Genomic DNA, 27,914 nt, shown 5'->3' with positions numbered 1-27,914 from the left:
ACTGTGTTCCCCTATTCACTGATTAGGCTCCTTGGGATCTTCCACCCACAATTGTTCCTTTGATCATTGCTATGTCTTTATGTTTAACTCAATGTCCCTTCAGTCAGATAACCTGACAATCTTGACCTTCCTCTGCTCTCAGGGAATAATACTGCTGGCTACTGTACTTGCAGCTACTATATTTTAAGCCAGTGCTCCAGGGCTTAGCACTAAAATCAAGGCCAGTGTTTATCATAAATGGATTTCAAGACACTTACTGCAAAAGACTTCTCACTGGATGCAGAACTAGGCCTCTCAGATTCAGGGTATGGTGAATGAGATACTGGTCTCTTACTAGCTTCTTCCTCTTCCGTGTCCTCCTCATCAAAATTCAAACTGCCTGAAATTCCTGTCAGAATACAAGATCAAACGTAATCTCTGAAAGAAGGTGTCATGAGTTCATGGCATCACTTATTCATATATGACTCTTGAATATCTATTCACACTCTTAATTTCTGTTGTTTCAACTGCTGATTTTCTTCATGTGCTATATCTCTTCCTGAGCCTTGTAATTCAAATTCCTACTGCTATTTTGCATCAGTCACTGTGCAGATGATCAAGCAGCTGTCAGGCCTTTATTAATATGGATTTTACACGATATTCCATGACGTAAACATATTGCTTAGTTTATGTTGTCATTGAATTAATTTTGCCTATTTTTATGCAAAAAAAACCTCGTGTCTTAAGAACAACAACAATAAAAGGAAATCCAGATCAATATGCTGACACCTATCCTGTAAGTTGGACTCTCTAGAGTTTACATCCTTTACCATTACCCCTTAGTCTTACATGCACTGAAACAGAATATGCCAATTTTGCAGTAAGAGCCCCTCCTGTTCTTACATCAGCACCAAAAACTCAGGTCCATAAATACTAATAGTGACTTGAGTACTAAAACTGAAGCACAGACTGAGAAGTTTCAGGACTTCTTTAATCTTAACCTAAGCACAGCCATGTAGAGATGACTGTGGGTACAAAACTAAAATAACTGCATAAAAACATTTATAAAGAGCCTCTGTACACATCACTGTTTGGTGTGTCCTTCCACTTGGAACTGCATCATCAATTGGACATTAGGAAGAAGTTCGTCACAGAAAGGGTGATTGGGCATTAGGAAGGGCTGCCCAGGGAAGTGGTGGAGTCACCGTCCCTGGAGGTGTTTACGGAAAGACTGGATGTGGCACTCAGTGCCATTGTCTAGGTGACAAGGTGCTGCTAGGTCATAGGTTGGACTCGATGACCTCAAAGGTCTTTTCCAACCAAATTGATTCTGTGATTCTGAGATTTTTTCTGTGATTCTTTTATTTAATTTGGCTGTAGAAAGAAAATGTACATAAAGCATTACAGAAAATGAACACAGTCAGCCTGCTAAACTGAATCATTTTCTGAGAACCAATATTATAACAATGCTCTGAAATGGCACTGCAGAGAAGGGGCACTGATGGAAGTCTCAGATAAAACAGAAAAATCCAGTCTTAACAACCTGTCAGTAAACTTCCCAAAGGACATTTAGGAAGAGGAAAGGCGTTGACCCCTAGTACTCCAGCCAATTTCAAAATTCACTGTTTATATTCTACCTCCACTAATTTCCCCTGAAGTTACTGGATATTCCCTCCTGTTTCCTTTTCTAACTCTTGTGTAATGTTGCTATCTGTAGGTAAGCAGCTGTGGCATCTGACAACTGGATGAGAATACCTCTGTATGTGACAGTACCTCAGTACATGCAGTGTATTGGAAACATTCTGTGAGACAAGCTCTGCAAAATAAAAACAAGCTGTATACTAAATTAAACACTAACCATTATTTTGCTGCAAAATGCTTAGGCTGCATGCAACAAAAAAAGGTTTCCTGTAGTACTGGCAGCAACTTAAGATACTTGGCAGACAGAGCTTGACACTCCACTAGGAAATTACTCAATAACTATTGAATATATAACTCAAAACCTGCTGATTGTGACAGCCTCTGACTCAGAAAAAAACACCTTTCCTCTTAGTCTCCTGAAGAGTTAAATCATGGCATTTACTGAAGGGTGCTGCTGTCGTGAAAATATTCAAGCATTTTACCAAGATATAACACATCTGGAATAAAAATACCCCAAACTTTACCAAAATGTGGTATAGCATTTTGTCAGCAATTTCCTTGGAAAGACCAGAAATTATACAGCACATTGAGAAACCCTTAAAATATACCTGGTATGGTTCAAATAATATCAGGAAAAGGAACTGCAGCACTGCACTTCCACATGCTGTAGAATCTACTAGCTCTTTTTAAAGTGATATCCTACAGACATTTATTTCATGATTCCTCATTTTTTAATGACACTGAAATAAAGTTATAAAAGAAGAGTGCCAAAAAAGACATTTGCCCATTATTAACTCTTACCTCGTTTCTGTAATATTTCTTGCAGATCTGGCTTGCCTGCTGTGTCTGTTGCAGCCTCTCCCTCATTTTCCTTATCTGCATTGTCTTCTGGTTTGGTAGATCCAGCAGACAGAGTTTGGAGCTTGGTCCCCAAATCCTGCACTTCTGATTTCAGGAAAGCAGCTGGTCCATCAATGCCTGCAGGCCGAAATGAAACAGAATTCTAAAGTCTACTTTTCATGGCCAAAGATACATCCCAGGATGGTGGCTCTTTTCATCTTCCCTTCCTCTAGAATCTCTTCAAAGTACTGAAATACACTTGTTCAGTTTTTGTCAGAAGGCTTGGGAGGAATCAGGCCTGACTCTGGTACAGACTGCCTATTAGTTTAAACATATCAGTTATCAGTTTCTCCCTATTTAAATATAGTGATTGTATCTACCTTTCTACAAGGTCTTAAGCAATTAAAACAAGTTATATTTGTCATGCACATTGATAGTTTTCAATTTATTTACAGGCATCTCCCTTATTTTTTTTTCCTTCTTCTTGTTTGTTTGGTCCTGTGCCAGTGGGTACTCTACAGTGAACATCACAAATCAATTTGATAAAAGCATCTATAGCCATAGTCAGAAAAAACCCTCTATCTTTTGGTTAGAATGAAATGTCCATGTTTAAACCATTCAACACAGCTGTGTACCACACCTTCCAATCGGTGGAGGCATCTTGATGTCAGGGTCTGGCATAACACTTTAATATGTAGCACACAATCCAGCTTTGGATTTCTTGTTTTCCCACTGTTTTCCTTCTTAAAACTTTACTGCTTTACCTAGGCATTGTATTTCTGACATGTTTACTGCTGTTATCACTTATTAACAGGATTTGTTTGCAGTGAGGTAGCCTCAGAACTATGGAAGGTAGTGAGTGAGCAGTTCAGCTTTCATTTGAGTATTACTGAAGACTTCTACCTTACAAGTTATACCAATCTTATCTCTCATTCTCTTCTTGACTTGAAAGTGTCTTTTAACAGAAGCTTTCTTATACCTGATTTTAAACACATAAATGCTACCATAAAGATCACCACTTTCTTTCCTATGATCCTGAAAGGCATCTGGTGAAAAAGAAAAATATTCAAGAGAGAAGGGACAACATAGTTCCAAATGTGATCTTCAAACCAGGTAATACCCATTTGTTTGGGGGTTTAAAATTCTACTGAGCCTATTAATTTGCTATCAGTACAATGCTTGTATTATAACACCCTGCAATAGCACACATCTCAAAGCCTTAGAATGTTTCCCATTACTTTCTTGATAGGCTGATGGGATGCTGGCTCTCATAAACAACGTCCTGACACTTCCACTGGAATGTAAGGATTTCATTGCTGCTCTTTTTATCTCCTTGTGACACGGGAGTCTTAAGGCTCTCCCTACTGCATTTCTTTTCACTCCTAAAATAATGGTCACTATTTTAGTGTAATGTTTTGAGGCCACCAAGTTATTGCCTTTGGCCCTGATAGCACTTTGTGCTTTTGACTTTGTGGACCACTATAGCTTGTTTGTCATGTTTCAGTTGTCTCAATGAAGCCCACAGAAAATAACAGGTGAAGTAAAAACCATCAAGAACCTAACATAGTGTTCACAACACTTTTTGTTTGTTTTCTCTACTTTATCATTCAATCACATGCAATCTTGAGATGGAGTATGCCATGACACCATAAGGAAAAGTACAAGCAGTCACTATTGAATTCCTTTCTTTATCTTACACCTTCAGAAGATTTTCTTACTTTGGATTCATATATCCCTACCTTTATACAAGTTCCCAGCCCATTTCTGCAGTTCTTCTAGCCTAACCCAAGGAAGAGATTACTCAAGGGCACGTGAGGATTTCCAGCTGTCACAAAAATCAAGGTGAGGTTTTTGTTTGTTTCTGCAGTCTAATATTGCTCAACCATACTGTATTACAATTCAACTTTTGCATAAAGAAAGGTATGATATCAATCTTATCACTTGACCCCTACCACAACAACGTAGGTGCTCATCTGTGGCATAATGCATGCACTGGGATTTTGGGGAACATTGTTGCAATCAGGCTGATTATTTACCATGTAAAACAACATCACTGTGGACAGGGGTAGGAGTTTCTACTAAAGGAGTCTGCTCCTCGCACCCTTTGGGCTTTGACCTACGCAGCTTGGCCTCAGGATTTGGCTGTACCATCAGCGGATCGAGACGTTTCTTCCTCTGCTTCTTCTCTAGAAGGGCTCTCTGTGGAATAAAAAAAAAAGCAGGAAACAGATGGGTAACCACACCTAGAGAGGCAGAATCCATGCCTCAGCCATTGGCAATGACATGTCCCTGATCAGAATCTCAAATAAACCTGAAATATTCTTGCAATCTCTTACAAAAATCCTAGACACAGATATCACCGTGTTTTGGAGCAAGGTACTGCCTTTGATTCTCCATGAGAGTTTGACATGGACACCTACTTATTTTCTGACCTGTCTTAGAGACTACCAGTTAAATCCCTTCAACCAGTCTAAACTGCAGCAGTCCTTAACACAAATAGACAAAGTCATCCATAATCCAGTATGAAACAGTCAGGACTTGCAAAGGAAAAGGCTTTTATCTCAAAAGTTATCATTTTATAGGGAGAACTTAAAGCAAATAGTCTCCAGAAATTAATGCTGAGAGATAAGACTTAAAGGGGAGAGATAAATAAATAACAGTAATTATAACAGGAATGATCCACTAAAACCAAATTTCATCTACCTTGCAAAATTTTTCCATATAATTCAGGACTGAAAGGAAAGACTGGTAAGTCCAAATGCTAAAAAATAAAACATTACTTCTCCAAGATACATATACATTTGATATTTATGATTTCTTACTCAATGAGAATAGGAACAACTTCTAGACTTAAATCAGGGCAAAAAGAGGCATGGTGCCATTTTAAAGACAGACATGCTTAGTCCTTAAAAACAAAGATGATGTAGAAGGAAAAATCATATTCTAATATTCTGCACCATTACACAAACAATGTGCAAGCTCCTTACAGTAGATGCAGTTTATCCATGGCTGCTTCTTAGGTACCTGAACACCCCTGAAAGTTGTTTTTGATGACAGAAACCATTTCTCCATCAAATTATTTTCAGTCTCAATGCACCCACCAGACAAACAATTCATCAGTACTAACAATTCAATCCACTTGAGACATAGACATCTTTGGAGCCCTTTCCTCTCCCATTATTCTTTTTCTCTTGTTGGCTCTTTCCTCTCCTATTAGTCTTTTTATCTCAAGTGAGATCAGTTTCTCAGGCAACCTCTCCCCAAGGAATTCCAACACAACTCAGCCCTTGATTCTTTATTCTGGTTTTTTTTTTTACTTATCTAAAAGAAAAAAAAACCAAAAACCCAACCACCCAAAACCCAAACAAAACCAAACATACAAAACCTCAAATCCAACACACAATCAAACAAACAAACACAACAAAAAACTTGAAAGAAAATTACTTTTTCTATTTAAATTCAGAATTACCCTTCGAAGAATGGACTGCAACACAGGTAGTGTGTGCTATTGCAGAATTATTTGCAAGGATTATCCTGCAGAGCAAATATTACATAGAATTCCAAATAGATTATCATATTGGTCTAGAATAATAAAAATAAGCAGTAAATTTAAATTCTTAGAAATTGCTAATTACGAATGTGTTTTCTAGGAAGGTAGTCAGACCTTTCAGAAGAACTTATATTGGTTTGTGTTGCTTATTTATTTTTTGAATTAATGCTGAGGAAAAGCAAAAAAATGTCATGATAGTTTATAATTCTCCAAAATAGAGAGGAAAAACAAGAATCAAAACATTATACTTAGAATAAGGATTTGAGAAAAATTGTTGTCAAGGCTTCTCTACTTGACAAATAGGCAAGAAAAAAGAAAAAAAAAACAAAACTACAAAAAACCCCCAACAACAACAAAACAAAAAAACCAAAACCAGCAAAACAGACATACCCTAAAGGCAGTAAGAAAATAAGAAAATATACAGCTACTGTTAGAATGCAAAACTGAGTTTGGGATCAACATAGGATATAATAATTTCAATCATTATTTAGTGGATTATTCTATTAGATATATATTTTTAAAACATTTCACTGCTCACCAGCCTAAATTTTTATTATTATTATTATTGTTATTATACATTGTGTTACATTAAACCAATCCAATAGGATCAGCTTATATTAAAACATACAGTTTACTGCTGGTAGATGTGACTGACATTCTTCCTTTCTTGAAAGAACCTCAGGATAATCAAAGTGACAAAACTTGACAGTAATTTAATTTTTCTTTAAAAGGCTTCTCTTTACTACTTTGCTTACTGAGATGCAAAAAACATCTGCAAGTCCACTGCAGACCAGCAAATAGTAGTTCATTTTCTCTCCATACGGTGGCAGAGCAGCCTGCCCTTCAGTACCATGTATTCCCGGCCGTTTTCCACTAAGGAAGTAGAAAAGGGAAACGGTTTTTTGTTTCATTTTGTCTACTAACTAGCTTTTTCCTCCAGCTCTGTGTTACAGTAAAAATTCATGTAATATTATTACATAAAATGTAGATAATTCATGAACAGAACACACAATCCATTAAATAAGCAACATATACTAATTATCGTGATTTGTTCGGGATTTTGTGAACTCCACGCATTAAATACTTCCAGAAACACCACAGAAAACCATAACATCAGAATATAGGATGACTAGAGGATCACAAAGCTCCTGCTCAAATGAGCTTTCAAAAAATCAGATGAGAATATCTAGTGGACTACTAAGACAACTTAGTTTAGTGTTCCCTTTCTCCAGCTGTGACGGCAGGAAGATGATACACAGCAAAGTTCCACCCACTCCAGCTTTGACGGTGCAGTCCTGTGTTATTTATTAGTTGGTATAGTCCTAACCCTAGTAGGCCGTGCAGGATGGATCCTAGCTAGGGAACATCCCCTCCTCTTCCAGCTGCCCCTGAGCTCACGCTGGGGCAGCAGTGACGATGCCAGTGATGGTGGCATCAGTGCAACTCCACATCAAGAGTAGCGCACCACACCAGCTGCGTTCAGAAACGCGCCAGGCTTCGTGCTCTCCCTGCACAGCGAGATGGCAGCATTGCACTCGGAGCTGCAGATGCCTCAGAAGACTCAAAAATCTTCCACTAATGAGGAAATAAGCACTGCCTGAGCAACCACATGCTCTTGCCTCAAGGAAAAGGCAGTAGTCCAGGAGAAAAAAGCATCCTGGCAGGCACAGCTGGCCCACAGATGGATCTTGATGTCATGCACTATTATAAATAATATTTTACTGCAATTATAGTGTTTCCAAACCCATCATAAAGATGGATGCACAGGCATGTCTCTGCTACAGCTTACTACAGATTCTCTGTATGACCAGAGATTCTATACATGATCCTGCTGGATTAAAACATTTTGCATTTTTTTAGATTCCATTTCCTATAAATGTTTATGACTAATCAAGCAGGGCATCAGCTACAACCAGCAGCAAGTCCACATTTGGTAGTGATTTCTTATTGACCTCTGTTTCTTCAGAAGGCATAGTACTATTCATGTAAAAGTAGACTTTAAAAGTTAATATTCACACCTAATTATAAAATCCTAAATTAGATACTGTTAGCACTTCTCAACAAATCTCATTTGCAAAGGGCAGGGTGTTAAAATGTATTTAGTGAAATTTTCTAGCTGTTGCTTTTGCAGATGATTGCAATCTCAACTATATCCAAGAAAGATGGAAACAAATTTGCAAAAGGGAACTAATTATTCAAACTGACCTCTTCACGATGCAACTAACAGCTGCTCTGAGGGAACTCCACCTAGCCCAGAGGTTTTATTTTGGAGGAATAGCCATGCATCCCCATCACAAGGCCTGACACTAAGCAAACACTGATTGCAGTACCCAGCACTAGGAGACAGTGATTATTACCAGCTTATGACCCAAGACCAGTCCTAAAACAGACCCTGAGGTTTGTCACCAAGCAGTCAGACCACCCTTAATTTTGGAACTTCTTACCAAATGGCATTTGACACTAAGTGCTCTTTTATAGATTATTTGAATTCATTCTATTTTTTAATAAATTGTTTGTTTGTTTCTAACCAAGTGTCACTTGATAGTCTACAGATAGAGGACTATCCTATCTTCCACATATATAACCAAAGACAAATTTTACCTCTTGACTCTGAAGTGTTTTAGATAAATGCCTATAGACCCAGATAATGTCGGTATTAAATTTAGTGTCTGAAGTTCGAGCTTGACAAACTTGGACTACAAATAATGACCAAATTCTTGTAAAGACGTTTATTACCCACCGCAACAGTTCCCTGAAGACTGCTGTGTCTGGATTTAAAGATTGTCAGCTGAGAAAGCGCCTTCCTAAAAACTATAATTTTAACAAGATGAGTTAAATGCAAGACAGTGATCTGTGAAATGGCCAGCTAGAGAATCGTAACAGTCTCATATCTTCTAATCTATTTATAAGCATTTGAAATTTCACAGAGAAAAAAATATTAAGGATGGATACTTTATTGCTTTGAAGAATATGGTAATATAAGCATCCAGCAAACAGCACTTCAAAAACTGAGACCTATAGCCTAATAATTGACCCATGCTTGGCTGTAAATATTTTCATTGTAGGAAACAAAGAGGCCAAAAGAGGCTGGAAATCCTTCTCAACAAGAGTGTTAAAGAGATCATCTATAGGTTGGTGAAACTGTTCCTTTGATGCCTAAAATGGGTAATTCCCTGCAGTCTTCCTGTCTATTGATTTATTCCTGCACTCTAGCGACTCAATCCCAATGGAATAAGAGAACGTATGAAAAATAAATTTATCGAACACACCAAGTCTACAAGCCATGGCAAGGTTGACTTGAACTAACAAAAACCATGAAAATCTTCAAAGCTCTTTCAACCACCCATTTTTAGCACTTCACCCCCATTTCTCAAGTCTCTAGAGGGCTGTTTGATTTCCTATACTTATTTCTACTAGCTTCAGCACTATCATTTACCTGATTCTGTAGTTTCAGCTGTCGTAGTTTCATGGTTTCATCCTCAAAGATGCTGCGAAAGCAAAATAGGCAAATTAATTAATTATTGCTATTAAACAGTTTGCATTACAAGAGCATAGGATATTCTCAGACAACAACTTCACCATCAAGACTTAAAAATGACTGTTAGACATTACTTCCATCTCACAAGAAGACCAAGACACAAGGTATTAAAAATAAAACATGCTTCACATTCTGTCATAAGTAAGACTGAACTCTAGTTTAGTCCCCTTCCTAAACCATTCTGGAAAGACTTTGAAAGCACCAAAGGCTTCATTACTGGTAGATGGATTACAAACCTCTATTGAGGTGAGGCTAGGAGACAATTACACCTAAAGGCTTAAAGCAATTCAGATCGATTCAGTAAAGTCCCTGCTCCTTCATAGGATACCTGATTCTAAATTAACTCAGTTTTGTCTTGGAGTTAAACCTAAATCATTTTCTCTTCCTGCCAGACATTCCAGAACTACTGTTAATACCTGAGAGAATCTGTATTTACAACATCTGACATTAATTCCTAAAGGTAAAAAAAGAATGATTTCCCTATTTCAGTATTTTATAGATAACCTTCATAAGAACTCTAATTTTTGTTTTAAGTTGTGTTCCATATAGACTTCCCATTTCCTTTTGTATGATAATGAATTATTACATAAAATGCAATTTAGAGCAGTTAACCCCACAAAGGGGAAATGTTAATTGACTATTAAGCACATATTCTGATGACCACAGTTGTGCTCTTTCCTTCAACACAGCTTTGACAAAGACCTCTCTAGAAGTGAGAAAGCATCAGGAAGAAGATACTTAATGTGGGAAACAAACAAACATTATATATTTTATTAATAGCATGCAGAAAAGCAGGTCAAGCCACAATTTCAATTTAAACAGGAAATTCTCTGGTCTAGGTATCCATAAACGTCCAATGATGTGAAGTCATGAGCTGGCAGCCAGTGCTGAATATAACCCTAACAAGGAAAACCAGAGATGGAGAGAGACGGACAGAGGAGAGGTGGGGTCTCTGCAAAACACATGCCATGGAAATTGGATTACAGCACACAGAGCTAAGGAGAGAAGAAAAGCCTCAGAGTCCCCTTACCCCCTAGCAAACCCACATTTGACTCAACTTCAGGCAAGCAGATGACAGATCAGAGGTCCTTAAAGACAGACTACCCCAGACAACACAGGCTCTGCTCTGGAAGGTTAAAATATGCAGAAAGAGTTCTGTATATACACATAATATATAACAACTTATATACTCTAAAACTGACTAATTGTCCAACTAGTAGTATTTTAAAGCAAGTTACAACTGCCACTGCTTTTTTATTCCACAGTTTCCTTATTTCTATGCTTTCTTTTTCTAATGCATTTGAAGTGTCACATAACAGGTCTAAGACCCTGAAAACATCGTTTCTAAAAACTGATGTTACTCCTCACACAGGCCTGTAATACATAGTGTCTTGGATTCAAAGGCAACGGAGGGCCTAGAAAAATTAGTGTCCTCCTTGAATAGAGGTGCAGAGCTTTTGTGCATCCCCAAAGCAACAGCTACAGTAATGCAGTCATCTTCACTTGAAAACAGCCACAACTTAAGAAAGAAACAAGCAGAAGCACACCTACTACTACACATCTACTGAGTGCAGCACAATATACAACAGTTGTCACATGAAGCTTCAGCATAAAAGGTGACATGCTTATTTTTTATAGTATAGGTGAAGGAAAAGGCCATCTTTAGCAAAGTCTGAAAAACAACTGAAAGTTCCACTTAAAATATTCATGACAAAAAAAGAAAAAGAAAACAAAAGGGAAGGGGAATATTCCTTTTCTTCTCATACACCTACTGACTTAAGAAATTGATGGCATTTGTTAACTGCAGTCGAGAGTTTGTTATAAAACAATCTATGTATCTGCAATGAACAGCAGATTTACAGACAAGTTCTGAGGGACACCATAAAGGTGTCCTGTGTAGATACAAGCTGCTGTCAGTGGTTTTGTTGCTTTTCCTAACAGAAAATGTATCCCCAAACAATTTGAGTCTCTTCTTCAGAAAATCAAAAGAAATAAACAATACCACTTTAGGAAATAAGATTACAGGGTTTCCCTTCTACCTGGAAGATGACAAAGTGCCAAAATGGTAGGACTCGCATACACACCTTGTGGAAATCTTCAGTGAAAATTATTTACTTCGTATATTAAATTGTTTTCTACCCAGACTGAAATAAAGTTACATAATGTAACAGGAGCATAAAACAGACTACACTGTGCTTCCACTCTGGCCACTTAAATGACACTCAAACAAAGATTTTAACAGGGCACAGAGCTTGATAAAGCAAAAAGACAACAAAGTGTTCTCTCTTACAATTTAAACACAGACCAAAATTGCCGAGTAGCAGGCAAAACAAAATGAAAGAAACCATCAATGTGTTCCATTTTAAAGTGCAAGGATTCACACAAGCAGTATAATAAAAAACTAGTCATGAGCAATGTGGCACTATAAATAGTAGCTTAAGAACACCAATTTCACACTATTTTTATTTACTGCTCCTGCAACCTTTCTTCCAGCACTTCATCATTATGAAAGTGTAACATAATAACCAGTCAGAAAAAAGCTTCCCACACTTCAAACCTTTTTCTACCCCCCACAGCAGGGTTGGCGTTATTGCAACCTTTAACAGGAAAGGGCTACGCCAGAGTCCCTCCCACAGCTGACCACTAAGGAATGTAAGTGGCGTGCTAATCCAGCTGCAGGCTTCAAACAGGAATCCTCCTTCAGCTAGACTGACAACACACATCAGTGCTCTTTGGACATGCCCACACCAAACCACTGTGCTCTTTGCCTTGTTGTTCCGTTTGAAGGGTTTACGTGCAATAAGAATTAAATATCCATCAGGAACAGGAAAAAGAAGCAGAATTTCCATAGTTACAACACCACAGCTCAAAACAGGGAAAAAATCCCAACCACCAAACCAGTTGCCCATTTACCTTTGATAAATAAGAACTGAAAATTTTCAAGCAGTCTGTAACAATGTCCTCTCCCCAACCACTGCAGCACGAGACCCTGCCCACAGACCCCACTGCTACACTTCCCAGAATCCACCTACAATCTGACTGGAGCTGCATTACAGGTGACAGACACGTGCCACAGAGAAAGGAAAAATTACCCAGAACCTAACATACAAGGAAAGACTACTGATAATCCAGGATACAGAATAAAAATGAGAGTTGGAAAGCAACTATTCAATAAAACATGGAAGATGGCAAGACGCAAAGGGGTTCACAGATTTAACACAGACCAACACGGAGCAAAAAGTTTTATTTTCAACTGGTAGCATTTCAAATTCCTACTGAAATCAGAATCAGCCCGGTTTTCATTTCATAATCAGAAATTAAAGTGTTGTAACAGGAGCATGCAACAAATTTATTATAAATGTATGTGGTCTTTCCTAACCATTTTCAGAATAGCAAACAACCACAATGAAGACATAACTCACTAATTATTTAACAGATATTCATATATGCAATTGAAGCTTCCTTTTTGTGTAGTTCATTTTCCTTTCTGTAAAAAAGGCACACTACATCTATTGACAGTTCTTTCAGAATGGACATATTTTCCAATAACACTGAAAATTTGGCATTACAAACTGTGGATAGGCAGAGTTAACACTCTTTCATTGTTTTCATTGCAGCTTGTCTGTGTTCCTGAATATGCTGTACTTGAAAAAAAAAACCAAACCAACCAAAATACTTAAGTTCTAAGCACTTGGCAATAATTACCATTGAATCAGCCAAACACAAACTCACAGTATAATCCAACTCTGAGAATAATGAAAAACCCTGATATTAAAGCAGAACGTAGAAAAGCAATCCACCAGCCTGAAAATGTTCTTCCAGTCTGTCCAAGGTCCACACAAGAGAAAGGACTCTGAAGAATTAAAGAAGGTTAGCAGAAAGCTGAACAAATTGCCCAAGGACTGGAAAGTGCACCTCTTAGCAAGATTTCAATGCATTCTACAGTTTATTCAAGAGAAAATCAATGCACTCCACTGTATTACATGGATTTGAGGGTACAAATGACATTGATGAGAGAGAAGACAGTAAAATCCAGACATAAATAACTGAAGCTAAACAAATTCAGACTGCAAATAATTTTTTTTATTTAACACTGTGACTAATTAACCATTAGGATAGCTCATGGACCTGTGGATTTTCAACAGCAAACAGCAGGTTTTAATCAAGCTTGAATATTATTTTATGTTAAAAGTTGTTGTTGTAGACTAAGGCTACGGTTTACCTCCTATTTCAGGCGTGGTTATCCCAGATGGGAGAGCTAAGCATTCTTCTTTCAAGTTATTTCAATTAAATCCCCTTTATATACTGACTATTGAAGCTAAAAGGAGGCAAAAAAAGAAAAAAAAAGATTGTCTTTATCATGGACTAGTTTTGAAAGGAATTGACTGGCTGCAGTTATGAACGAGAGGCAATAAGCAGAGAAAGGAAGAAAAGCTACAGGAAAGAGCAGCCTGTAGAGACAAAATGTTCTGCATGACTGAGAACTTACTGGAAAGACAGATTTGAAATACATTAAACAAAGGAAAACACCATGATAGTTTTCCCTGCATTCAACAAAATGTACATTCTTCATATTCCACTAAAAAAATACTGTACTCAGTTTCTCCTCCTAAACAAACAACGTAGCAAAGCCTTGAAGATTTAAAAGTTTCCCAGATAGCCAAATCTATCCTGCAATTCAAGTAGCTGAAGGTTTGGTAAATAAAAAGTAAGGTCGGCTGCCTCTTTCAGGAGGAAGGTCAGACTAGCTGCCAGAAACAGACCCCACTCCAACCTTAAATGAAAATCTGACCCAAGAGAAGGAAAGATAGAACAGTTAAAAGGCAAAACAAGCTAAGTATCTTTATAGCACATACCAGCACCCTATATGCACTCAATTCTTGGTGAGAAAAATGTAGGAAATTTTACCTGTTTGTGCACAGCTCTAGGGAAGGTATTAAAGTTTCAGATAGTCCATAGTTGGGCAGAGAGATTCAGGGAGAATGTTCAGCAGAAACTTCCAGGTCATTTTAAAGTGAACTAGATCTTGAGTTTACTGTGCCTTGTTACAAACAAGCTTGATAATTTTGTATCAGTCTGACGAAGAAATCCTTTTAATAAACAGTCTTTTGATACTAGTGGGAATATGAACCTATATATTAATAATCAAGATCCTTAAATTTTTTATTGTTTCCATTGCTCTACTTTTTTTAAAGGAGTTTCAAGGCACAATAACACCATTTTGGTCCACAAATTTTCCCAACTTCCCAATATCTTATGTTCCATTTCTCACTCTACAGAGGACTGCTTCCATTAAGAGTCTTACAAAGCTCATGCAATTCCTTTTTCCTTTGGACAGTTTATTAATGTGGTAGCAGCAGTTATGCCTCTCAGCAATACTCCCAGAACTTAAAAATGAGGGAATGGGAAGAATGTGGCTTGTGGCCCACATCTTCATCCACTAGATTTTATTTTTAGCTGTAGAAGTGCAAGTAAAAGCAACTTCAGTAAGAAACGTGGCGTCAGCTGGTGTGAAAGTGTTTTCACTCTCAAGCCTCCAAAAACTTTCTTGGGGATTATTCTCACCTGAACTACAGCTATGAAAGAAAACAGAAGCTGTAGAAAAGACATTAGTTAAAGGATTCTTATCTTTTAAAAGATATATTCCAAACAAAAATGGCAATACTGTCTCTGGAAACTGGTTAAGGAACAAAATTTATCTGTAATGCACCTTCCAATCCACAAAAGGGCAGAGTCCTGACACAGCTATAATTGCACATTTTTGGGAAAATGCATAGCATATCATCCAAAAGAGTGAAGATTACCAAATTTTTCTGCCTTCCCCAAGGCAGAAGAGCAGGGGGTTTTGGCAAACACAGGATATTCTTTCCTTCATAATTCATTAGCAGTAAGTCTTCAAAAGTAAACTGATCTGCTGCAAGTCAGCCATAAAATGCCACACCTATTTCTAAGCGACACAGCTGAAGTTGCATCACCATTTTGTTAAATTATTTTCAAGCAGCTGCTACTTCAGTAAGGGCAAGTTTTAGTGCATCTGCCTTTTTTACAGAAAGAATCCTCTCCCAGTGAAATCAGTTTGACCTTTGATCCCTCCCCACCCCAAGAAACACTGATGCCAATAGAATACTGTTTTGAGAAAGGGTTCACAAAATTTATTTGGGAAGTTTTTCACCTACTGAACATATTATGAGAACAACGAGATGGAAAGAGTGAACACCTAGTTTCGGAAGCAATTCTGAATGAGTGAATAAAAGACTGTTTTGATTTGCTTTAGTATAGAAACTGTGTCCCACATAATACAGATTGAATTAGATTTATCTCAGAATATTTGAAAATAGGTATAAAATGAACCAATAAGAACAATAAACTCAACTGCCAGACCAGTGTGGATTGAGGGAGCATCTAGAGACAAGCATTGATATCTGTATGTCCTACTACATTTCAAAATAAACCTGAATCCTCTAGGCACTACATATTCCTGCCTGTAACTTGTATCAACTACCTGAACAATTTACAACTTAAAGATCAATTTACAATTTTAAAAAGATCCTAAAGAAACAAAATGCAAGCTAAACCTTTAAAACTTCTGCTTCTACCTGCCATCGGGCTTAAAAATGGAATTTTAATGTGAAATTACCAGATACTTTTCTTTACAGCCACATAGATCAGAAGCATATAAAAAATAACCCAAATCAAAACACCCACCATCTGCCCTTCCCCACCCCTCCCCCAAAAAAATCCCTGAAAAAGTTGGTGCTCTGAAGAATATATGTATATTCTTTTTGTGTATCTATATGTATATGGATATGTTTCACCTATATTGTGGCAAAACAGCTGCCCCAAAAACTTGTAGCAACAGGAATAATGTGCTGAAGAAAGGAATTCGAGGGGCACACGCTACAAACATTCTTTTGTTATAAAACATTAACAGGTCACTAATTATTTTTGTTGGCTAAACCCACAAAAGGAGTGAATTTAATCCAAGCCTATCCTTGCAGCACTATGTTTTCCATACTTGCATCCATTTTGGGGTGACTGTTCACATGCCAAATGTAACTAAGTAAACAATGATGCAGTTTAGTACTGACTGACCACAGCCAAGTCAATGGAGAAAAGAGGATTTATCAATGCAGGTGACACAAGTTTCTCTTTTCTTTACAGTACTTGTTCCAGTGATTTTGTAAGGTAAAATGGAACTGTGCAGGCAAGGTAAAATGACCACTCAAAGATCACACCTGTCTTCAGTTTCAAAATGGTATCTATGGAAGCACAAAACCCCTGTATAAAATTATCATCTCAGAAGTGCAGTGGGACATACTCTGCACTATTACACACCTGCACAAACACGCCCCCAATAAGGAAGAATTAATGTTCAGGTGGATTAAACAGGAACCTGCTAGTAAAGCGACAGCATATGGGAAATGAAAGGTCCCTAGGAGAAAAGCTGAATTATGGTTAAACAAAGAATGAAGCATATGCTGTTTGTTGAGATTCATTTTTCAGAAATTGATTCAGATTGTCTTGCTGGACAAAAAGTTTACAATGAGCCAGCAATTCACCCTCTTAAGGCAAAGGTGGCCAACAGCACCCTGGCCTGCATTAGGGACAGCACTGTCAGCAGGTTGAGGGAGGTGACACCACCTCTCTTCTGGTGAAGCCACACATGAGGTGCTGTGTCCAGTTCTGGGCTCCTGGGAGCAAGAAAGATATGGACATACTGCAGCAAAACCATCAAAGGCCCACAAAGGTGATTAAGGGACCAGAGTATCTTGTACATGAGGTGAGGCTGAGAGAACTGGGCCTGGAGAAGTGAAGACTCAGGAGGTAATTTATCCATGCGTATAAATACCTGATGGAAGGGTGTAAAGCAAATAAAGCCAGCAGTACTTACTGACAGAGCAAGAGGTGATGGACACAAACATGGAATTCTACCCAGCATCAAGAAAAAGTTTTCCTGAGAAAGTGGTCAAACACTGGAACAGGTTGTAGAGTCTCCATCTTTGGAGATATTCAAAACCCAACTGGATGTAATTCTGTGCAATCTGCTCCAGCCAACCCTGCTTAAGCAGTGGGGTTGCTCCAGATCGTCTCAAGAAGCCCCTTCCAGCCTCTGTGATTGTGTCTGGTTGGGTTCTAGAGATCACAAGTTGAGATCTCAAGGCTGAGAGCACAACTAGATGACAATAAAGAATACAGACTGTTACAAGAAACTGCAACAGGAATAAAAGCATGATGAAAAGGTTACATATTGAGCTCAGAACTATTTTGTCTACTGTATTGCTTAGTGTTTTACGCACCATTCAAAAAGTGACTTAACAAGTACCAAAGATTAGCTCCTCTTACTTGGAACAAGGGAACAGAAAGTTGGAACATGGAAGATAAATCAGCACTCTCTGAACAGAAGCTAGTTTGACTTCTACTTGGACCATAAAGAAGAGTGCAAACAAAAGCCTGTGTCATTCTCTGCTATACTACACTGGGAGAACAGAAAGGAGATTCTTGTTTTCCTTAGCCAGAAGTCTCAAATAAATTCATTTCTGCAAACCTAAAGCAAAAGGAGTATTCTTCTCCTGGAAGGAAGGCCAAGAGAAGGCAGAAATCCACACAAGCCATTAACCATCAAAGCCATCGATGCTGGGAGGGTGGCACAGAGGATCACAACCATAAGAACACGCACATAAACTTATCTTTAAGTGTGTAGCCAAACAGGGGGTTTCAACTGGGTTTTTATTATAATCCTTTCAAGAAAAGGCAGACAAGGAACCTCCTGTCAGGCATATTCCCTTCAAGAGTTCACAGCTGGTGACTCCATGAGTCAGGACTTTTCAGCTCCTAATCACCACTACAACTGCAGAGCAGTGTGCTTCAGGCTTATTCAGGTGAACCTAATGAAACCTAGGTTTCTGCTACGGAAAAGAAAGAGAAATTTATTCCACAAGCAGAACCTCCCCTTTCTATTTAATGTTCTCTCAATTACACGCTCCAAATCCTCATGGTCATTTCACTTATAGAAACACCTCTGCCCAATAAAAGAGGAAAGCAACATGCCCAGGGGGTTGGAATTCTGTCTCCTGTGATCTTCTGTTTGTGAATTACTAAACCTTGCCTGTCACTTTTGTTGATGTTGTACCCCATTACAACATGAAAACAGTGAAATGTAGAGCAGCCACTACTCTCTCCTAGCAACAAAGTCAGCAGTTAAATAGAACATGCTATGCTTAACCCAGACCAGGTAACAAAACTCAAAGTTCCCTGAAAACCAGTGCATCACACTTATAAATTACACACATATGAATTACTTATCTTATAGTATTTCAAAGTAAAAATAGAAAAAGGAACATGAAATTTTCTGAACTGACACTCTAGAACTGATTGTGGACCTTTATTCCCAGTCCAGTTTTTTAATTTCAGAAAAATTGAAAGGGAAAGCCATTAAAGAGAAACAGCAAAATGTCATTTTGATCTCAAACCAGGTGACTCAGCAAGATATCACTGCTAGATTTTAGTTCTTGTTCTTTTTTTGCCTCAGATACCACATAAGAATGCAAAGTCAGAAAGGAACATAGAAGCACCCAGACTCCTACAGCAAGAACACAGGCAGTTAAGAGTTCGAACATCTCACAGAATATGTTTTAAAGAGCACTGAGAGTTGGCATAAATGTTCTTGCAGTAGTCTAAGGCAACATCTCCAGGCATTATCAGCAAATCCACTTAGAAGATAATTCATCCCATGACCCAATTGCAACACAGTTTTATTTTGGAGATCACTCAGCTGTGCCTCAGTGACAAAACAAGTCTGGAGCTATCCCAATGCAAGGCTGGTTGCAGGAAGTTTTCACACATACAAAGCCATAATTATGTTAAGTCAACGCATTTGTCCCTCTACAAAAGCCACACCAACAGTGATTAAAAAAAAAAAAAAAAAAAAAAGCTAGCAGAAAAAAAAAGCAGAAGAGAAAAATAATGGCTCTCTATAAAAAAATGGGTCCCCATTAACCTAAATTCTAGGTGATCAGAGACGGGAAAAGAACTTACTAGAAACTAAAGAGATAATTCAAACAAGGTTCAGCTATAAGATACCTCTTTGCAATTGCTGTTACCAAGTGAATATCAAATTGTATCTGAAAATTTTAGTCACACATTGTTGCCTTTTCTCTTGCCACTGCTGTCTACATCACAGGAAGTGAGGTGACTCCTTCATTCACATTAACAGCAGCAGCATCAAATTGCAAAAGGTTTTCTTTTCGCTTGAATCTGTACTTCGAGCAGTATGCATCAACAACACTTATAAAATATTTACAGGTTTATCTCACTTCAGACAGATTTCTTCATTATAATGTTTAGAGCTGAAAGGGGTGAAGCAAACAGGATATTAAGCCAATTCTCTTTCATCTAAGGATAAGATTTGCAGAATTTTAAGTCCTGGAATTTAACAAATGTTTGTAATTTTAAGACGATCACTGGCAGCTAAATAAAAATACCCAAGGACTAACAGAGATGCTGAGAGGCTTTCAAAAGGAATTTTAAACTTCTCTCTTCTCTTGTTTACAAGTATAGCTAAAATAATTAGCAAAATATTTTGTCTTTTTTCTCCTCAAAATCATAATTATGGTGCATCTATACAAAACACTCAAGCCCAACAGGCACAGGAAATTCCTGACAACCTCAACTACACTTAGGTTTTTAAAATGTGGAAAGGGCTTTTGGCTGGACAACAATAATACTTTTGAAACTAGTTTTCAACTTTTCTTAATCCGTGGGCTCTTAATATTTTGAAAATGGAGCTTATTGGCAACAGGCTGTTTTTCTTCATTAACTTCTGAAGACACTGAGGAAGCATCCCAGAGTTCCTGAGTTCACAAACTGAAAGCCACTAACGGATACATCCCAAGGAAGCATCGAAATGATGGCAGGACTGCCATACTTGACATCCAGTTTTGTAGTCTCTGTAGATCTCAGTCAAGATTTTCACCCCCTGAAAATTATATTCTTTTTTCATGACATCTGCAAGTCACCAGCTGAAGCACATTTGGAATGCAGCATGTGGGAAGCTTTAAGTATTCCTGTATCCTGTGTGATTAGTGTGCAAAAGCGCAAAGTCCATTGGTCTCCAAGATTCTAAAATACATACTACCATAAGAAACAAATTTCCTCCAGACTATTTTAAAAGCTTACAATAATTTAGAATTACTTTTGTCTGAATGTTTCTACTGTATTCAACCTTCACAATTTCATGCTAAGTCTCCAAATGGACCAAATAAGAGAGAAGGTATAGCACTTATCAAAACCACGAAATAGCACTATCAAGCTCACAATTTTCTAAAACATTAAGGCAGTTATGCCATGTCTACCTGAAAGTCAAACTTTAAAATGAAGTTGAGCAATTTCAGTTGCAGACACCTCCAATGGAAGAAACTCTAATACAACACCGTATTTGCAAGACTCAACCTGTAGATGGCCTAAATCCAAGACCTCTGCTGTCTATCCATCATCATGTATCGCACAGCACACTTACAAAACAATATGCATTAATTTTTGACTGGTAATATTCACCTCTGTCCATCAGAAATAAAATACTTTCAATATCTTTACATGTGTTTTTCACGTTGTTCAATAGCAAGGGCATTCCAGCCCTGGGGGAAAAGAATGGCAAAAAAAAAAAAAAAAAAAATGCTGCCAACCAGTTCTCAGGTACAGCTTTGTTAAGCTTTACCCGTAGTATCTTCATTGCCATGAAGTGCCAGTTATTATGCAACACATTTACCTTTCCTATAAAATCCACTGTTTGGACAACTGACAATTATTTCACCAAACAAGAGTTCTAGTAACCAGATTAGTGGCTTCTGGATAATTTTACTATTTTCATCTCAGAAAAAGAAGAACCTTCCTAAGAATACAGACATTTGGCTTCCTCAAATATATTACAGTGCTGATGAATACTCCAAGCTCAGAGTCAGACTCCTGAAACTAACAAGTCTTACAGATCCATTTTAAAACAATGTACTTTTCTTTAGGCTCATGTATTCTAGTTTTCTTACTTTAACCATAGGAACTAAGAAAGCTAAAGAAGTGGATGCTTCTTTAATAAACCGGGATGAGAGGGAAGCTGCTATCTCATGAACTGCCATGATTGGTAGCCTGTTTCTGTGGGGCACCCATAAAAGTACACAAGTTTCTTAGCAGAAAGAAATTATGCCAGTAGAATTGTTATCAGAAAAGCAGCATTATTTCCTGTACTGTCAACTCTGTCAAACTTAAACGTCTACTGTGCAGAGAAATTTACATGTATCTGGACATAGTTTCCTTTAAAATTGTTTCCAGAACTGCTAGACAACCCAATGTCTTTCAAGTCTGAATAAAGAAGTAATCTAATGTTCCAAAGCATACTTGGTGGACCCAAGCAATTACAGGACTCTTTCTAACTCTATTGATGCTTTACATCCTCAAATTACCAAATGTAATAACATATGTAATAAATAAATACTGTTTCCCTTCTACACTGTGTTCATTATAATTCAACCACCCGAAGTTTAGGTTCTCTCTTTACTTGCTTTACTTCTCCCTATCCAACCATCAGAGGCACAAAAGATAGGTTTTCCTGAGTTTTTTTGCAATCACGCTAATTCTGCCAAAACCTGTTTTCTCTGCTTGCCTGTATACTCACATTTAATTTTAAATAATTTCTATTTTGAGCTACTTAAGTGCCACCAGCATAAAGTCTTTCCAAAACCTCTTCTCCATAGTTCACAGCTGTTTTCCCTATTGCATCAGTTGAGTTCACTTAGGTTATTCCTCCGTTTTTCTTGCAAAGGCAGTAGATATATACCCAGAATGCTTCATTAAGAGGAGCAGAGGGGCTGAATTACACCGCGAAAACGCTTCACAGCAGCGCCTAGAAATCAAGAGTGGACCGAGACATCACAAAACCGGTTTAATCTACAAGTATTTAGATGATGCACGCCAACGCTGAGGAGTGAAGCACATAAAACACACCCGCGCATAAAAGAGCAGCACGGCTGTCGCCCGCCTGCGGGACGCGGGTGTTACCGAGGCAGCGCCGACCCGCGTGGCCGCTGCCGTGCGGCTCCGCCCGCCCAGGCCCCGCTGCGGCTGCTCATCCCAGCACCGGGAGCTGCTACAACGCGAGGCAGCCCCTGCCCAGGCCGTTTCGCTCCCGCGGACGCCGCCGCCCCGAGCCCCCCTCACCTGTGGGCGGCGGGACAGCCCGGTCCCCCCGCTCCGTCCATCGCGGCCCCGCCGTTGCTACGGGAATTATGCCCTTAGCAACGGCGCGCGGCACTGAGGCGCGCCGCCATTGGCCGGGGTCCCGAGCACGCCGCCCGCCGATTGGCCGCGGTGCCGCGCACGCGCACCGGAACACAACGGCCGCCCGCCGTCCCTCCCCACGGGGGCCGCCCGCCAGGAGCGGGGAACGGGCCTGGCGAGAACCACGTGGGGCACAAAGCCCTTTCCATAGACACTTCCCCAGGGAACACCGCCCCAAAAGACCCCCGTAACTAAGACCCTCCCCCGCGCCCGCCCCGCGGTTTCACGGAGGCTCTGCCAGGCGCAGTAGCGGGCCTAGCAAAAATCACGTCCCCTGTTCAGCCCCCGAAGCGACATCGTCTGTTCGGGCGTGTCCTTGCACGCAGCAGAGCGGCTGCTCCCGCCAGGTCAGGCGTGGGCCTGTCTCCTCGAGAGCTCGATGTTTGCTTTCACCAGAATATCAGCAGCGCTCAGTTTCCCTTGCTCCCGCAGGTATCTCATTATGTGAGGCCGCCGTCTCCAGGTGACCTTTATTCCATACTCGTGCTCGGGAGTATCAGTGACCAGTACTGCTGCCGACTCCCGTCTCCCACAGGGCTCAATACCAAACGCCAGCTCTTTTTCTGGATGCCAGGCGTGACTACTTTGTGACAGAGTGTTGCTGCATCTCCCATTCCTTGGGGAAGGAGCCTGTGCAGCCTCTGCATCTGGTGGACTAAGGACTTCCTGCTCCACAGGCTGGGGAGCGGGCTCTCCACAGTTATCGGGACTCTTCACCTCGATGTTGGCATTTGCTGCTGTCCCTTTCTTAGGCTGGTTGTGAGAGCATTGTGCCTTCTTTCTCAGGCGATTTGGATCATCCAACTGAGGGACGGCATGTCCTGCTGGATTCTCAAAAGTTAAAGGAGGAAATCTGCAGGCTACAGCTCCTCGACAAGCTCCTCCTGCATGAAATGAACTGTGGTTGGCATCATGATTATAGGGCTTGTGAGGACCACGATGCTTCTTCTGGCATACTTTCAACACCACTGACTTAGTTGTGTCAAATTGTGGGCACACCTGAAGGGAAAGACATAATAATAAGATAAAAATCCAACCCTTTCCTCCAGACAAGTAATGCCTACCTGATTCTATTTCCCCACCTTTTTTCACTGTGTTCATTGGGTAATCTGTTCTGCAGTGAAGCAAATGAGTCAGTAACAAAGTTATCTACTATGCAAGAGATACCTCTGAGCTTCAACATTGTGCTCTGCCACTCTTCTCTGGAAAGTCATTGGGGTGCAAGTGAGCTGTTCTCTGGCAACTCATAAAGAACTCGAGATCTGGGTTTTAAAGGAAATCTAAGTGGTGTCTACTCCTGGAACCCCTGCAGATTTAATTAAGTTCAGAATGGATCCTTCTTCTTTCTGTGTCTTAGCATAATTCAAATAGATTCAATGAACTAAATCCTCAGCCTCCCTAAAGAAGTAGAGGCTGAACTGAGAGAGCAACATGAAATGATTAAAGAATGTCCACTTAGCTCGATCCCCTTAGATTATGTTAATATGGTGTTCAAAATCTTCCCCCAAAACAGCTTTGTTTCAAAACATAGTTAATTTCTGTATTCTGGAGTAACAGATCACCCAAAACCCACTTCTATAATCAGCTTTCTGTAATAGAGGTGGTCCAAGCTCAACAGTCTGTATTTCTTTGAATGATTCTGGACTCTTACTCAAACCCTGGAAATCCTTTTATTACAATGTTCTTTGTCTTCCTGGTTATCAACAAAAGAGTCAGACTCCATTTCAGATTCCAATTTGCTTTTCCCAAGAGCAGACCAAACTCAGTTCTTGCTTCGGTAACTACAGATCTCCTTCAGCATTCCTAAGTTACTACCTAGTTCCTCAAAAAACTGAGTACAATTTAACTAAGGATGGCGATTGGCTGCTGTCAGCTGAACTGTTTGAATGCAAAGCCTTTGTGCAGGAAAAGAGAAGTGATTCCATAATAACTGTATCCTGGCACATACCTAACATACTCCTTGGTTTTAAGGATATGGCTTCCTGGCTTCAGAGAACATGTAGGGTAGGTTTTACCTATGCGGGAACCTAGCAGTGGAAAAGGTGTGAAGAGGTTAGATAATGCCAAAAAGAGAGAAGCAGAAAATCAGTTTCCACTGAAAGAAGTTGACAGACACTCTGCAGAGGATGCCTCCAGAAGTTACAAACCTACCACAGTTTCCAAATCGAAAAATATCTAACAGTTTCAGTGCTGGTAGCTTCAAACAAATTTTAGAATCATTGTATTTTTGGAATCAAAGAGCTACCAGTGTGGATGTTTCCACCTCTTCCAAGCAAAAAGAATGCTTATTCACAGCAGTTATTTTACTTAGTGATTAAGAAACCATAGAGCTAACTGCCTCAAGCATGTGGGAAAAAAAAAAAAGAGGAAAAAATTGAAGATGTTCTACTTCAAGGTTAAGACATCACAAAAATACCTCCAGGTCAACAGGAACAAAGGAATGTTTCATGCAGGTTTGAAACCACACTTCCTGAGCTTGCTTTGTGAAGAGCAGAGTCAAGCAGCAATAATGTTTAAACAGAGCTCCCCTAGGTGATGACTGCTGTTGTATAGGAACAGTCTGTCTTTGCTGCAGCTGTTTGCTTTAAAAAAATAAATCTTTACATTACACAACATAAGGAGGATTTTAGGACACTGCAAACAGAAAAGGAACCCATCAGAAGATTGGTATGGAGAGAAACTATTCAAAACACAGAGAATGGAAAAGAGGGCAGGTTAAAACAAATAATTCTGAAGTGAAAACCTATGTTCTCTAAATTTAGCAGTGTCAGACTTAAACAATGCACCCAGTACTTTAACACGTAACACTTAGAGTTCAGCAGTTATTTCAAACAGCAAGCCAATAAGAAAAATCTCCCCTAATGTTTATTACGTGCAGGGTTTTCAGTTGCCAAGGAAAACAGTGTTTTCCTGATGGGAATTATTTTTCTGGAAGACAAACAGTCATCAATCAGTACAGACTGCCCACAGTTCATGTCTTCAAATAACCAAGACGTTAGTACTTGTTCTTAGAATGTGAAGCAACTCAAGCACTTATTTATGCTTTAGGCTGATACAGGGAATTCAGGTCTGCACTACTGATTTTCCATATCCAGAACAGGTAACTTTCTGTTCGGACGTACAGGAGAAACTTGAAACCTGTTGCCGTGAGACACTGGAGAAAACATAATTTATACCAACCCAGGCAGCAGAGGTGTTCTGGTCCACAGGTTTTGTAGGCACACGTCTGGGATTCTCGGCTGAATGCAGTGGAGTTTCATAACAATGGATGGGTCCTGCCCGTGGCCTCTCAAGGAAAACCAGCTCTGCCTTCCTGGCCTTGTAGGTACACTTCTTCTTCGGAGGCATCAAAAGGTGTGGTAAAACTACTTAGAAACCTCATGATGCTTGTTGGAGCCAATTGAAGAAAGAAGGAAGCACCCCGAGGAGATGCTACAGTGCTCTCGAATCTGTAGAAGGCAAACAAATGGATTTGAAGACAGACTTGTTTGGAAATCTCAGATCTAGCCTTTAACAAAAGCAAAACATTTATGCAACAGCACACTGTACACATCTCTAGGCAGACTTTTTCCCAACAGTAGTTCTTGAACCTTTTGTCAATTCTCAGGTAGATTTAGAAGTGCACTGCAGGAATGGGAGCAGCTGACCTCCTGATCCAGCTATATCAAGTCATCTATCAGAAGAAAAAGAAAAAAACTTACTTTCTTTTTTTCAATTCAATGTGGTTTGTAATGCCAAGAACATACTATCGGGCCAATATAATCAGAACTCTTTCCCTTTCTAGTTGCTAACTACTTATACTTTTTAACTTCAAGAAATTTTGGTTTTTTTCTTTGTTACAGAACAGAGTTGACATCTCCCTCCTGTGTTCTACAGATCTTGCATGATTTGTTTGTTTGTTTTACCTAATGGATACATTTGAATTGAAGTAACATTGTATTTAATTTTCCATTGGAAAACAGATCACAGAATCAATTAGGTTGGAAAAGACCCCTGAGATCAAGTCCAACCTATGGCAGAACACCACCATGGCAGCTAGACCATGGCACTAAGTGCTGCATCCAGTCTTTCCTTAAACACCTTCAGGGACAGTGACTCCACCTCCCTGGGCAGCCCATTCCAAAGTCTAATTCCAAAGTCTAATTCCAAAGTCTAATTCCAAAGTCTAATTCCAAAGTCTAATTCCAAAGTCTAATTCCAAAGTCTGTCTTCCCGTGAAGAAATTCTTCCTAATGCCCAACCTAAACCTCCCCTGGTGCAGCTTAAGACGATGTCCCTTTGTTCCATCACTAGGTGCCTGAGAGAAGACACCAACCCCCACCTCCCTACAACCTCCTTTCAGGCAATTGTAGAGAGCAATAAGGTCTCCCTTGAGCCTCCTTTTCTCCAGGCTGAACACCCCCAGCTCCCTCAGCTGCTCCTCTTAGGACTTGTGCTCCAGACCAGCTCTGTTGTCCTTCTCTGGACCCACTCCAGCACCTCAATGTCCTTTCTGAAGTGAAGGGCCCGGAACTGGACACAGCACTCAAGTGTCTCACCAGTGCTGAGTACAGAGGAACGATCACTGCCCTCGTCCTGCTGGCCACACTATTGCTGATACAGGCCAGGATGGCACTGGCCTTCTTGGCCACCTGGGCACAATGGCTCAATTCACCCAACCTGACTTATCACAGATTAGCACAGACAAGGAAATTTGAGAACATTTTATGAGAAACGTGTGAGACTGCAACAGCCTTACTGCTTACCTAAGTCGCAGCGTACTCAGTCCCTCTTAGTCCGGTGCAGCCGTGACACACACGTTAAACGGTAAAATTCCGTAGCTCTTCACCAGGAGTCAGCGCAGTTCCGGCGGCCCGGGCGCACGGCAAGGCTCCCAGTCACGGGCGGCATGGCTGAAGGACGCTCCCGGCAGTGCCGCAGCCGGGCGGGAGCGGCTCTCCCGGGACAGGGACGGAGCGGGCGGGACAACGCGCTCCCAGCAGCGGCCCCGGCTCCGTCCCGTCCGCGCATCCGTATCCCCCGCGGCCGCCGCCGATTGGC

At 39.8% G+C, this 27,914-nt stretch overlaps 2 protein-coding genes across 2 annotated transcripts in view; both read right to left on the bottom strand.

Moving 5' to 3' along the window:
• Window positions 1–22,938, bottom strand: part of TULP3 (TUB like protein 3) — a 32,514-nt gene extending 9,576 nt beyond the window's left edge. Inside the window, exons 1-5 of the mRNA XM_069017669.1 lie at window positions 22,755–22,938; window positions 9,447–9,498; window positions 4,497–4,659; window positions 2,422–2,598; window positions 258–388 (exon numbers count right to left, since the gene is read on the bottom strand). Coding sequence (XP_068873770.1) covers window positions 258–388; window positions 2,422–2,598; window positions 4,497–4,659; window positions 9,447–9,498; window positions 22,755–22,795 — 564 coding nt within the window. The 5' untranslated portion in view covers window positions 22,796–22,938. The remainder of the gene's footprint in view (window positions 1–257; window positions 389–2,421; window positions 2,599–4,496; window positions 4,660–9,446; window positions 9,499–22,754) is intronic.
• Window positions 22,939–23,075: 137 nt separating this feature from the next.
• RHNO1 (RAD9-HUS1-RAD1 interacting nuclear orphan 1) lies at window positions 23,076–27,891 on the bottom strand. Its single transcript, XM_069017680.1, has 3 exons — window positions 27,620–27,891; window positions 26,055–26,323; window positions 23,076–23,873 (listed from the first exon to the last, which is right to left on the bottom strand). The coding sequence occupies exons 2-3, from the start codon at window positions 26,220–26,222 to the stop codon at window positions 23,223–23,225; spliced, it is 819 nt and encodes a 272-aa protein (XP_068873781.1). The 5' UTR covers window positions 26,223–26,323; window positions 27,620–27,891; the 3' UTR covers window positions 23,076–23,222.
• Window positions 27,892–27,914: the final 23 nt, after the last annotated feature.

Source organism: Aphelocoma coerulescens, chromosome 1 (genome assembly GCF_041296385.1).
Source record: "Aphelocoma coerulescens isolate FSJ_1873_10779 chromosome 1, UR_Acoe_1.0, whole genome shotgun sequence".
NCBI classification, from domain to species: domain Eukaryota; kingdom Metazoa; phylum Chordata; class Aves; order Passeriformes; family Corvidae; genus Aphelocoma; species Aphelocoma coerulescens.
Note: the sequence above shows the minus strand (reverse complement) of the source record. Positions and strands in the feature narration are given on the sequence as shown.

What these genes read in the sequence shown, in the direction of transcription:
- RHNO1 (XM_069017680.1), bottom strand. Translation starts at nt 26,222, where the DNA reads ATGCCTCCGAAGAAGAAGTGTACCTACAAGGCCAGGAAGGCAGAGCTG. An exon ending in AGAACACCTCTGCTGCCTGG is followed by an intron (nt 23,874 to 26,054) that starts GTTGGTATAAAT and finishes CTTTCCCTTCAG; the next exon opens with GTGTGCCCACAATTTGACAC.